Source organism: Oryctolagus cuniculus, chromosome 8 (genome assembly GCF_051225735.1).
Source record: "Oryctolagus cuniculus isolate XC-2025 breed Fujian yellow rabbit chromosome 8, ASM5122573v1, whole genome shotgun sequence".
NCBI lineage: Eukaryota > Metazoa > Chordata > Mammalia > Lagomorpha > Leporidae > Oryctolagus > Oryctolagus cuniculus.
In genome coordinates, this window is record NC_142874.1 from 99399860 (window position 1) to 99412847 (window position 12988).

The 12988-nt window shown below is 43.0% G+C and overlaps 1 protein-coding gene across 2 annotated transcripts in view; it reads left to right on the plus strand.

Annotated features, from left to right (window-relative positions):
* The first annotated feature begins 586 nt into the window (after positions 1–586).
* Positions 587–12988, plus strand: part of UNC5C (unc-5 netrin receptor C) — a 378756-nt gene continuing 366354 nt past the window's right edge. Inside the window, exon 1 of one of the 2 annotated variants that reach the window (XM_017347400.4) lies at positions 587–955. In XM_017347400.4, coding sequence (XP_017202889.2) covers positions 832–955 — 124 coding nt within the window. In that variant the 5' untranslated portion in view covers positions 587–831. The remainder of the gene's footprint in view (positions 956–12988) is intronic. The other variant, XM_008267581.5, reaches the window with a different exon arrangement.

The following is a 12988-nucleotide window of genomic DNA, read 5'->3' on the forward strand; positions in this document are numbered from 1 at the left end:
TGGCCCGGGGCGCGCCCGCTGCCCTCCAGGAGCCCAGGTCTGGCGCACCGCGGGGTGCAGGCGCGTTCCCATTCCCGGCAGCCGCGTGGTCCTCCGGCGCGCCCCGGCCACTGCTTCTGCGGGGCGCGCCAAGGCCGGTCCCCACCATCCACGCTGGCTGCAGGTCTCTGTCCGGAGTCTACCTTACATAAGGCGGCTGGGCGCGCTCCCGCAGCTGCTGACCCCCCAGCGGAGTTGGGAAGTGTCCTGCACGCCTCCTTGACTGCCTCCTCTTCGGAGATGAGCGCCCCTGGTAGAAGGTGACCCTCCCTGGCCGCCACCAGCAGCGGCAGCCTGGGCGTCTCTGTTGCCCGCCAGAGAAGGCTGCGATTGGAGCCGGGAGCGCCTCGCTGTGCCCAAGCGCCTTCCCTCTGCTCCCTCCTCCTCCCCCCACCCTGTGGCTGTGTGTGTTCCCTGCCTGTGAGGGGACCGGGCCAGCAGTCCAGGCTCGGCGCGCGGTGGAGCTGCGGCTGCTCGTGCTGCTGGGAGGAGCGGTGGAGGTGGCAGCCTTGCGCCTCCCCAGACTTCCCAAGTGGGGGCAGAGCAGGCGCTCGCTGGAGACATCAGTTAGAAGGCACGGGCAAAGAGGGACCAGCAAACTCCTCCTCGGCGTCTCCTCTCCACCCCCTTTTGGTCCCTGCCCTTGGAGAAAGTGGAGTGTGGCGCTGGGTTGTGGCGATTTCTTCTGACTGCTTCGCGGTGCGCGGATTCAGCAGCTGCCGGGCGGCGCGGGGCTTTCCGCTGTTTGCGCCTCTCTCTGGGTGGCTTCCCCACTGCACACCTCCGTCTACCATGAGGAAAGGTCTGCGGGCTACAGCGGCCCGCTGCGGACTGGGACTGGGATATGTGCTGCAAATGCTCGTGCTACCTGCCCTGGCCCTGCTCAGCGCCAGCGGCACGGGCTCTGCCGCTCAAGGTAAGGGGGTCCTCCAGGCTCAGCTGCCGCCTCCCCATGCTTCCTCCTTCCCTCCTTCTCTCTCTCCTGCTACCCAGTTCTGCCCTTTTCAGTGTAACCCGTGGCTCGCAACTGGAAACCACTTTGAATTCCACTTTCCTAACTAGTCAAGATGCGTGGATGGTGCTGATGAGCTTGAATCTCTCTTCCTAGATGGGCATGGATGCAACGGGGAGACGTACAGGGTGTGGACTTGGCGTCCCTGTCAGTGCCTGGAGGTGCCTGGGGGTGTCCTTTGCACTTTCAGCCCTGCACGCGCACGTTGCTGCCCGCGGTGCACGCCAAGTCCCGAACCTCGGTGGCGACAGCTGGGTGGCATGCCAGAGATGCGCCCTGTTGTGCCTGGTGCACGGAGCCTTCCGTGCTGTGCCACAGCTGGGGGTGCAGGATTATCATTGCTTGGAGACTAAGGGGAGCTCCGCTACAGAAATAAGTCCATTACCGCTGAGGACCCACCAGCGCGGGTTTCCCCCTGGGCGCTGTGGAGACAGAGCCCTCCAGGGCCGGCTGTGGCAGCGTGGCGGGTCTAGGGAGCCCATGCCTCTCCATGCGCCTTCTTCCCTTCCCAACAGGCGCCCGAGAAACTTAAAACCCCAGAGCTCTCAGCGATCGGGATCGGGCTGGTTACTCCTACCAAATCCGAGACTTCCCGGGGTAACCGGCCAGTTTATAAGTCTGACATTTTAATTTAACGCGTGTGAGCTTGGAAATAAAGTGCCCCGACCTAGGGCTACTCCGGTGTTGGGAGGGGAGCGGCCAAGACCACGAAGGAGTTGGTGGTGGGCCAGAGAGGAGAGAAGGCACCGGGCTGCTTGCCTGGCTTCCTCCTTTCCCCCGGAGTTTGGAATGGTCTTGGCAGCTCCCAGCCTTCTGAGCCCAGGAAGCTGCGTGGAAGGGACGTTGTGGGGTTGGGCAGGACAAAAAGTCAAGGCTGCCCCCTTTGGGGGTCTCTCTGTGGTCACCTGGGCCCCCAACCTTCTGGCCAAGCCCACCTGAGTCTTTGCCCACAGTTTGGAGGCGATAGAGGGCTGGGGGAGGGTGGCTCAGCTTTTCCTGGAAGGGAGGAGAGGCTGAAGGCAGCCTAGGCAGCTTCACTGGCAACTCAGGGACCCCCCCCCCCATCTCCATTATCCTTCTTTCCAAATTTGGAGGGCTGGAGAGGAGCCGACAGAAGCCCCCAGCTCCTCCGTGACATGCACACGCCGTGGTGCTACGACAGCATTTCCTCCGCTCCTGTCGCTAGCTCGCTGGCTCAGAGCAGGGCGCTGGGGGCGGGCACGTTGGGGGTTGAGGGCGGCGTGGAGCCCAGGCTGGTGCGCGGGGGTGAGGGGTGGGGGGTGGTAGGTCATTAGCAAAGCTTTGTGAATTAGCGCTAGCTACTTGCGGAGTAAATTTTCCTGCTGCCCTGTTAAGTGGCCACGCTCATAAATCCTTCCTTCGCTTCGCGCCAGATGCCTCCCATCCTGGCTCCTGAAGGGTCCGCTCTGGTTTTCTCATGCACACCTCCAGAGCTCTTCCGCCTGTCCATTTCACAAAAGCTCCGTCGAGAATCGGAGCTTGTTTGTAGATTGCTTGCAATTGCTAAGAACTTCTCAGGATCGCTTAGAAGAGGGTGATGGGAAGCTTAAGTGAGCAACCTGATGAATAGCCGTGGAATCAACCTCGTGACTCCCTGTGGAATCCGCCTGCTGTTATTGGGCGCACAAAGAGCTGAGCCATGGGGTGGGGGGAACGGGACATAGTGTGTGGGGGGGAGGACAAGTTAAAGTCCCTAAAGATGCCAACCAGGAGATAGGATCCCTGCCGAGAGCTTACAACAGCTAAATTAAAAAGACTGGGTAGAAAAAGGATCAATAAAGATAATCAAACAGGGGAGATTGTAAGTGGATTAATATTGAAAGAAGAAGGGAGAAGAGATTAAAGAAAACAGGCCCAGGATAGACTGTTTTTGTCTTGCACTTTTTCTTTGCAAGCACCAGGCAAGTCAAAGATTGAGGGCTGATTCTGATCTCCGGTGGAAAAATAAAACCTATTCTGTTGGGTGTGTGCATTTCAGTGCCGGTCTTCTCCGTTTACTTTAGTTCCTTTGGTTCCTGGTGAATAGCATTTTTGTTCAAATCTTGTGATCTGTGACATGCACCATTCTGCCACTTTTATCTTTGTTATCCTCCATGTTCCAACATACTGGCTCTTCCTGTGCTGTCTGTTAGATAGCAAAGGAAGTACAAAGCTGTAAACTCAACTATCAGTGCTATCACTGTCACTGTTATCCCTTACACCAGCCTGTTTGCTATTGAACTACAATTAACACTTGCCTCTCAGAAACACAGATTTTCTAATGGTCCCAGAGTTTGACCTCCACTTCTTTCTTATCTTCCTTTCTTCTCCTCTCTGTAGACTAGAACCTTAACTCATACCCCCAAGGAATGGTTCCCTTTCGCTGAGGACTTAAAGATCAGAATGAGCTATTTTTAATCAATGGAAGTGCATAAGCAGTTAAGATGGGGGAGTTAATTTAAGCACTGTATAGTGTGGCTGAGGTTTTTATTGTATTAGAGACATGTTGGGAAAATCAAAAGTTTAAGTATATATCTCTATAGAGATAACCAATGAAACAACATAAGTTTAAGATTAACCCTCATGGTGATTTTTTTATTAGTGAATGTATTCAGTTTTGTAACTGTGGTTTAAAGAGAGACAGCAGTCACTTTAAACAGGTCCTTGGGAAATTCTCTAGGCTTAGGCAACAACTTTCTCCTTTCTGGCTAGGCCCTAATTGCTTGATTCAGGATTGCTGGGAACTCTTGCTCCCGGGAATTTGTGGGGCTTCTGACTTCCAAGAATGATAGATTTTACTAGGACAAGGCTGTGTGTCCGTGTGTGTGTGTGTGTGTGTGTGTGTTCAGTGTGTTCAGAATTAATGACCTCCTGTTGTACATATGCATTTATCTGGACTGCATAGCATTGATATGCTGCTTATCTAGCACCAACTAGTGTTACGAGTGTTAACATCACCAAACATAAAATTACTGATGACTCTAAACAGATTGGGATATTTTCCTATTATTGTAAAAATAATGGATAGTGTCTTAAAAAACGAATAACAGTTCTTTCTATATAGGAACAAAAATTACTTTCACATAATATTTATACATAGTGGCACAGTATAAATAGAAATTTGGCTTCAAAAACAACCGAATTGCATTGCAATTCTGTCATGTAATTTTCCATTTTAGGAGCAGAGAAAATCATGAATTCATGTTGGAAATTTGCATGAAGGAACAGCAGACTAGTTAGCCATGATTTTGAAAAATAATTCCTTGTAATCTAGTGCAAAGAATGTTTAAAAGCCTTGAGTGAACAAACTTTTCAGGTCCTTGCAAAGAATGCGGAATCATTAAGATTACAACAGGCAGTTGTTGACTCCCTGGCCTCCTGAGCTGTGGACACTGGGAGTTAAACATCAGGGTCCTCAAGTATCTTCCCTTGTACTTTGGGAGTTCATTGTTGTAATCAGAATTGATGCGGATCTATTTTAAGCAAACACCTTAAGGACTGCACCAGGCAAGAGATCTCCTAAGCAAATCCTCTCAGCTTACGTAGTCTTGCTGCTGAGACTTAAACATAATTGTTCTGCAATGTATGCTAGGTCCTGCAATTAGAGCGAACAGCCAGAATGTGCTCTATTAGGCCTTAACTGCCGTTAGCACTCTTGTGATTTAGGTCATGGCTTTGCTGGAGCAGCAGAGGGAGTCACTCTCAGAAAAAGCATTAAAGTTACAGGCTGCCACCACTTCAGAAAGATAATGGAGGAAATGGTGGGGGCGGAGACTGAGCTCTTGCCTTGCAGTTTTATCCTAAGTCTTATTTACTTTGACTTTTGCATACGTGGCAGTTAAAAACAAACCTGTTCACATTTCCCTACAAATTCGAAATGTATTAGCTCATTTGGGTGGAGTGTTTGAGGTCTGGTTCATAATAGTCATCGTGCACTTATGTTGTTTTCCTAGACTGTGTGTTATTTGGTAGACATACAGTGTTGAAGACAATTTCCCTCAAGCAAGGTAGACATAGAACCATATAATTATTAATGCACTTTCTGAAATGCAGTAGAGGGCCTAGGTGTGTGGTCCTTTCCGTATTCAAGCATCCAAAGATAGTAAATAGAGGTCAGCTTAGGATTCTGTTGGGAAGGAGAGAATGAGTTACAAACTTTTAGCACAGAGGAACTTCAAGGCAATGATTTGGCTAGACATGAGATGTTTTTGAAGCTAAGTTTGCATGTCAGCAGTGTGTTAGTAGATTTAAAATGTTCTGTCTGGCTTTCAGTAAAGTGAAGCTATTAGTGATGGCCATCTATTCTATCAGAACAGTGGTTACCAAGGCCCCATAATCCTACTTCCAGCACCTCCTACCTGAGTGGTCAGGGTTAAGTTATTTAACCTCTCTCTGCCTCAGTTTCCTCTCATGTAGAATGAGATAATGTATACTATAGGTCATATTAGGAGTAAATGAATTAATACATGAATAGTTTTTAAAAAAATGTTTAGCTCATGCAAATTAAGAGTTGTTACTTCCTACTCGGTGGCTAGCCAAGAAAACTAGATATTAAAGGTCAATTTTTTTTTTATTTGACAGCAGTGAAAGAGAGAGAGACAGAGAGAAAGGTCTTCCTTCCATTGGTTCACCCCACAAATGGCCGCTACGGCCGGCGCTACACCAATCTGAAGCCAGGAGCCAGGCGCATCCTCCTGGTCTCCCATGCAGGTGCAGGGGCCCAAGTACTTGGGCCATCCTCCATTGCCCTCCTGGGCCACAGCAGAGAGCTGGACTGGAAGAAGAGCAACCGGGACCAGAACCTGACGCCACTATGGGATGCCGGTGCGACAGGTGGAGGATTAACCAAGTCAGCAACAGCACTGGCCCCAGGTCAATAATTCTGATCTCAGAGTAGAGATAGAGGCAGAGACCACTTCCCCCAAAACCAACAATGGAGCTATCTGAGGCGATACCCCGCCGTAGATCACTGCAAACTCCAGGTCAGGGCACAGTCCTTGAATAGTTAGTGGGAATCTCACTCCTTTCCATAACCTCTTTTCTTCCTTTTTGTTCTCTCTGGGAAAACAAGCCTTATGAACCCCAGTTCTAGAAATGCCATAGTGAGTAGCCATGAGTTAGGTCCTGACAACAAACTGTATCCTTGACATTTTTTTTTTAAATTAACTGGTTTATTTGAAAGTCAGAGTTACAGAAAAAGAGGGAGAGACAGAGAGATATTCCATCTATGGTCTATTCCCTAGATGGTTGCAACTGCTAGGGCTGTGGCTGTGGCTCTGGCTGTGGCCGTGGCTGTGGCTAAGTCAGGACCAAGCCAGGAGCCAGGAGATTCTTCCAGGTCACCCATAGGGAAGCAGGGGCCCAAGCACCTACACCATCTTCTGCTACTTTCCCAGGCTATTAGCAGGGAACTGGATCAGAAGAGGAGCATCTGGAACTCAAACCGGTGCCCTTATGGGATCCCTGCATTGTAGGCAGTGGCTTTACCAGCTACACCACAACTCTGGTCCAGACTTTCTGGCTTTTCAAGGAGTATGGAAAGGCAACTTTTCATAAAAACATAAACACTTCTTTGGAAGAAAATAAGTCACTTTTAAGGATTTCTGATAAGAGTTTGGAAAAAATCAGCCTTTTAGGTGAATGAGAACAGTTTTTCTTTAGAAGAAAATAGAGACAAATGTACAGCCCATAGACCACAATGGAGTGCCATTAGAAACAAAATAAAAAACATATAGAAAAATAGGTTGACATGAAAGCAAAGCAAAATCAGCAGGACTCTTTTTATTTATTAAGATTGATTCATTTACTTGAAAGGCAAGTATAGAGAAAGGAAAGACAGAATGAGAGACAGGGATCTTCCATCCACTGGTTCTCTCCCCAAATGGCTTCAAAGGCAAGGGCTGGGCCAGACCAAAGCCAGAAGCCTGTACTACCATCATGGTCTCCTACGTGAGTGGCAGAGAACCAAGCACTTGAGCCATCATTGCTGCTTTCCCAGGTGCATTAGCAGGCACCTGGATCAGAAGTGTAGCAGCCTGGATATGAACTGACCCTTATATGGTAGATGCTGCTGTCACAGGTGGTGGCTTAACCAGCTGCACCACTACAATGGCCCCAGACTTTTATTACTGATAATAATAAAAAGTTTATGCATCTTAATTTAGGACAGCATAATCCAGATACATATAATATGTTAAAATCTTTACATTTAATTATTTATAATTGTATTAACAGATGCACTGTTGCTCTTTCTTTGATTGCTTGGTGCAAATGTCATTTTGTCAGAATTTTAAAATCAACTTAGTGATTGACTGGGCTTGTTAAGATGGTTCTTTCTCCTACAAAAGTTGTCATTTCACTGTCAATTATTGATAGCCCTGTTTTTCTACCCTTTCCCTCACCCAATTAACCTGACTTCTTAAGTCTAAGTGTGAATTCTTCTTATTTGGACTTGTTATTGCTTATATGTCTGTGGAGCAAGGCTAACAATATGAGACCTCAAATACTGTTCAGGTCTCACTTAGTTCAAATACATCTTACTCGTAGAAACTCAGTGATAGTTTTTATGCCACCTCTTTGAACTAGCATAGATCTGCCTTGAGTGATACTCAAACATGAGGGTTTTCTTTTTTTCTGGTTCTAGAAAAGACATTGAAGAATTGGATAATTGATAGTTTGCCTTGTAAATATTTATCTCCAAATTTACAGAAGTTTTTATTAAAATATATTTTTTGCTTTCTGAGTTAACAAGTTCAGAAATAGTAAGCTTTTTCATCTTCTCTACCTACTTAGAGTTTCCAGAAGAACTCCTGCCTCTTCATGAAAACCCAAAACAAATATTTGGAATCTTTATAAGCAAAATGGCAGAAAATATTGAGCTGTAACTTTACAATTGAAAAATGAAGTTTTGAATTGAATTTTTGATGTGTTTGCTCATTTCTAGTATTTCTGTCCCCATCACTCAAAGTTGCTCCCTTAAATGTACATAATGAGATTTTGAAGTACAAAAGAATATCTCTGGACGTGATAGCTACGTAAACATACCTAGCCTTCTGCGTGAAGTTTGTCGTATTAAAGTTACAGTGGCATTCATTAAACTGAGGTTGTAATTTAAAAAGTGACTCTAGCTTTGAAAAGTGCCAAGTATGCATATTTGTCCTCATGTCACTCTACCTTTTATTAGAAAGGAGCAGCAATTCAAAAGTGCTTTAGCAAAACTGAAGTAAAACATCAATGTTTCAGGGAATATCCTCTTTTAATTAAATGAATAAACCACATTTCATGGTCAGTGAAGCAGTGGAACAGGGAAGTAGGGGCAGGTATATCATTACGTTAACGTGTTTGAGTTCTTGTTTCAAATACTTGAGCTCACAATAATCGTGGCCCCAATGATACTGATTAATCAAATTTAACTACTGAATTGCCAGTTTGACTTATTTTTAAGTGTTGTGAGGATAGAGGATTTTTATCTTCATTAATCATTTTGTCATGTGGATCCTGTGGATCATTTCATTTCTCAGCAATTATGAGAGCCACCAAAATGCCTCCTGAAGATGAGCATGTCTTATCTGCTCTTCCAACTAAGGGTGTTCAACAGCAAAAACTCACTCAGCATGTTTAACCAGTTTATTGATGAATGCTAGCATTTCTCCTTTTTAGTCAATGTCATCATTGATTATTTAATCATGGACTTCCGGAACTCAACTATAACTTACTGTATTCTTTTTCTTTTTTCTGTTTAGAAGAAAATCCTCAAGTGTTAGCATTCCTTTCCAGTCAAAATAGATCAGTGCTTGCATTTAAAATATATCTTTAATCCAGGCATGAGGGCAGCTATATTATCCAGGAATAGAAATGTGGATTTTTTTCAATACTCAAGATACTTAGTGTATATAATAATTAAAAATATGAAAGAGTATTTTAAGAGTAAAGTATGCTGTTTGTTAGAAAAGTATTCATGTAAGATTAATTCATAATACGTATTCTTTTAACAATAGAAATTCAAGGCAATATAATAGGTATGTGAAATGATACATTTTTTGGTATTTCAAGAACCTAAAACTCCTTTCAAGAATTAGATCAAAGAGTAGTTTTTAACAGATGGCATTCTCTAACTTTTCCAGAAGCTAAAAATGCTAATCATTGACACAATACTTTTTTATACATGATTTTCACAGATTATGTTATCTCTAATCAAAACCAAACCAAAATCCAATTACTACCACAACAAAAACTTTATGATTAGAAAGACCAAGTAAATAACTGTAATTTCAGTTTTAGCAAGTGTCTGTCTGTAATATGTTGACCCTGGTGTTTCTCCTTTTGGTGAAGAGGAACTGATACACTGTATCTTCATAGAAAGAAAGAGAATTTGCCAGATATACACATTGTAGCCACCCAGTGGAAGTGTTCAAGTTTAACAAGCAGCAACCTCCAAATCACTCTGAAATAAAACAGTAATTACGTTGCCTGTCATTTTCTTTAGCAACTTTCCTTCTTCCCTCTACTTCTCCACAAAATGATGAAAAGATATAAGCTGAGAAAAGTGCTACAGATACAATTCAAAAATAGGATTGAATGAGGCTAAGATCTTTCCCTCTCAACCAACCACAGCCATCACCCACAGAGCGTGCACCGTGGTGAAAACAGAAGCCTATTTAAGTAACTGCCCTCAGAAGCTGAGGGAAAACAGGCATGTTGAAATGATTTATTATTCGTGCTATCCAGAATAGACAGTAAGATTTGTATTTCTTCATAATATTATTCAACAGGCCCACTGACATGAAACTTTTATCTAAATAGAGTCTTGATTTGCCCTTATTTCAATTAATGTAGCCAAAGAAACTGCAGGCATATACTTGTAAGTAATGAAGCTTGGATTTGCTTTGACTCATTTGGGTCTGATGTGTGTGCTTGAGAAATCCAGAATTATATTGCAGACATATTGATATCCTTGAGTGCGCTTTATAAAATGCATTGCTATTTCCTGAGTTGCTCTGTTAAACATTGTCATTTATAACAACATCAATATTGTACCGCCAATCTCACCTGCACTGAATAGAATACTCTTAGAATGATATAGGCATTCTTATGGGCAATTATCCCACACAAGATATTGCAGTAGTGGAATTTGTCTTCAATAAAACATGAGTACACTTTAAAAATATTGTCTTTCTTTCTGTCCTTGTATATTCATTGAAAACATACCTTTATTATTGTGTTTGTACATATGTATCTGTATAGAATTCAAAAGGCCACAATGAATAAAATATAGTTTGCTTACTATATCATGAAGACAAAATGGAGAAGAAAAGACTTAACAGGACATACCATTTCCCAGTGGCAAAGAATAGGGGATCATTTTATTGGATTTCTTAAGAATGATGACCACACAAAAGATACATGTGTCATTTTTTATTGGGTTAAATATCTGGGAGAGACAGTATTTTCAGGCAGACTCTTAATGAAGTGGAGAATTATAAGAAATAGACAAATGTAGTTCAGTAATTCCCTGTGAGCGTTCGTAAATATATGCATGAGCCCATTGTGGGTTTGTATATAGCTTTTTCTGTTTGAGCAGCAAGAGTTCATTTTTCAGACAGGGCAATATCCTCAAGAAGCAAATGGAACATATAAAATGAAAATAAAACTTTTAAACTTATAAACACATCCATAAAGGTAGGAATTTGGATTTAATCACCAATTTTATGGTGAAATTATCTTATTGTGACAAGTTGCCTTGCTGTAGTAAACTGCTAAGTCATTTCCCTCTTGTACAACAATGGTGCCTCATTAGTACAGAGTCTTATCTGGTAGAACCAAGTTTTGTTATGACATCCAGTGATCTCCACATTGAGCCTCTTCTTCAAACGCGTGTTGGAGAACTTCTGTTGTTTTGCTCTAAGGTGGATGATGATTTGTTGACCAAAGGAGAGTGTTGTCTTTCATGCATGCAGGGGTAAAAGCATTTCTCCACTTTCATGATAGGATATCTGGACCATCTGCAGGAGAGACAGCAGTTTCCTGGTAAGCAGCCTACATGAATGGCCTCTGCTGTGGGCCGATCGAAGCTGAGGCCAGTTCCGTTGTTCTTCCCTGACCAGAATTCAGTGATTGTTTGCTTCAGCCTCTTCATCAAATGGCGTGATGTTTGATTTTCTTGGACTCCCTCAGATGCCATACTGATGGCTCTATTCCCAGGTTTACCTATTACATACCTTTAAAGATTGATTGAAACAGAAAAGTAGAAAGTCAATGACATAGCAGAAGGTTGTGACTAATGAAAGAACATAGAAAATTTCAGGATACAGTGATAATGTGTGTCCTTGCTTATAACCAATATTAAATGCAAGTTAATATATAAATATCTTCATGCTACATCACTATGTAGTTATATTCTGATTATTGGAGTCTGCTTCCACATCATTTGGTATTTTTGAATGTCCTATTTTTAAAAGATGCAAATAAATTTTGCAACTTGGGAAAATGTTTTTGGTGTTCCCTGTTGTGCATATTTATTGATGATATGGGATTTTCTTGGGAAAATATACAGTCTGCCATTGAGAATAGCCAAGTGTATAATACTGCCTCACAAAGTTTTGTGATTGCAAGTGTAAATGTTAATGAAGGAGGTTTCTTTTCTAATGCTGAATCACAAGACTTAAAGAGAGGATCTTAAAGATAACAGAGGACTCCTGGAGTCCTTGAGTTTGTTTTACATTCAATGACAGTCACTAAATTAGGGAAAGGAATGTTCAAACAACACACTTGAGGAAAAGTGATTTTTATAGAAAGGAGCCATTTCTGCTAATAGCCAGTAACTGCACATAACCCCGCTGACATTAAAAGTCCATTAGCTAAGCCCAGTTTAAATAGCAGCTGATGCAGTGTCAGCTAAATGTACATTGGAATTTTTTCATATAACACAGTAATAGCAGTTCCGTAATTTTTTTTTCTAAAACTATGTACATTAAGTAAAACAAATGTCATCCAATAGTGGTCGCAAGGCCGCTAATAAAGAGGCAGAGATTTGTGATGAAACAAAAGTAACAACAGTCTTTGTAACGAGAAGATAATAAACGGTCGGGATGGTTTCAAAGGGGAGCTTTTGAGAAAAATCATACGGAGCAGCTTAAGCTGACATGCAGAAAGAGTTGTTTCCATAGAAGCATGTATCAACCTGAGCTACTCTGAGATACTCATTTAAGGTGGGATGGATTTCTTTTTTCATATTTAGCTGTAAGGTTTAGATTTACACTGTATTTTTTAACTACAGGATCGTCCTCCTCAGATAGTGTTGTGTATGTCAGGTGGGGAGAGGGTTAGGGATTTGAAATGGGGAGAGTGAAAACACGGGTATAACTTAATAAGTGGTAATATTTTAAAGGTGATTACTATGATAATATTTTCAAAAGCACTGTGATGTATTCGTGCTTTTTGAAATGAAATTGAAGGTAAAAAGGTCCATCTTGTCCTCCCAAAAGAGTTCTTTAAATATACGTATTTCCATCTCTCAAGTATTTTTCCAATCTCCATTTTAATCATCTGAATGACAAATCTTACTGCGAATTGTCTTAGAAACCAAGGATCTTTAATAAGTTGTTTTCGAGTATTCTTTAAGCCAGCGTTCTGTAACTATGAGACCATTGTGGAGGCAAAACAGGGTTGCTCAGTAATCGAATGTGTGAGTTGAGAACAGGGCAGTAATTAATCAGTGGCCGTCGTGCTCACACCACTGTAAAGTATTACGAGAACCTCCATGCCCACCTCCCCCTCCCTATTATCAGACCATTAGTGAAACCCTGTACAAGTAACAGCGCGGGAGCCTTGCTTAAGCAAATGACCCCAATAGATGGTACATTAGCTTGGTGTGCATTTTCACAATGATCACTTCAAAGCTCCACACTTTCTAATGCTCAGAATTATTTATTCAACTCT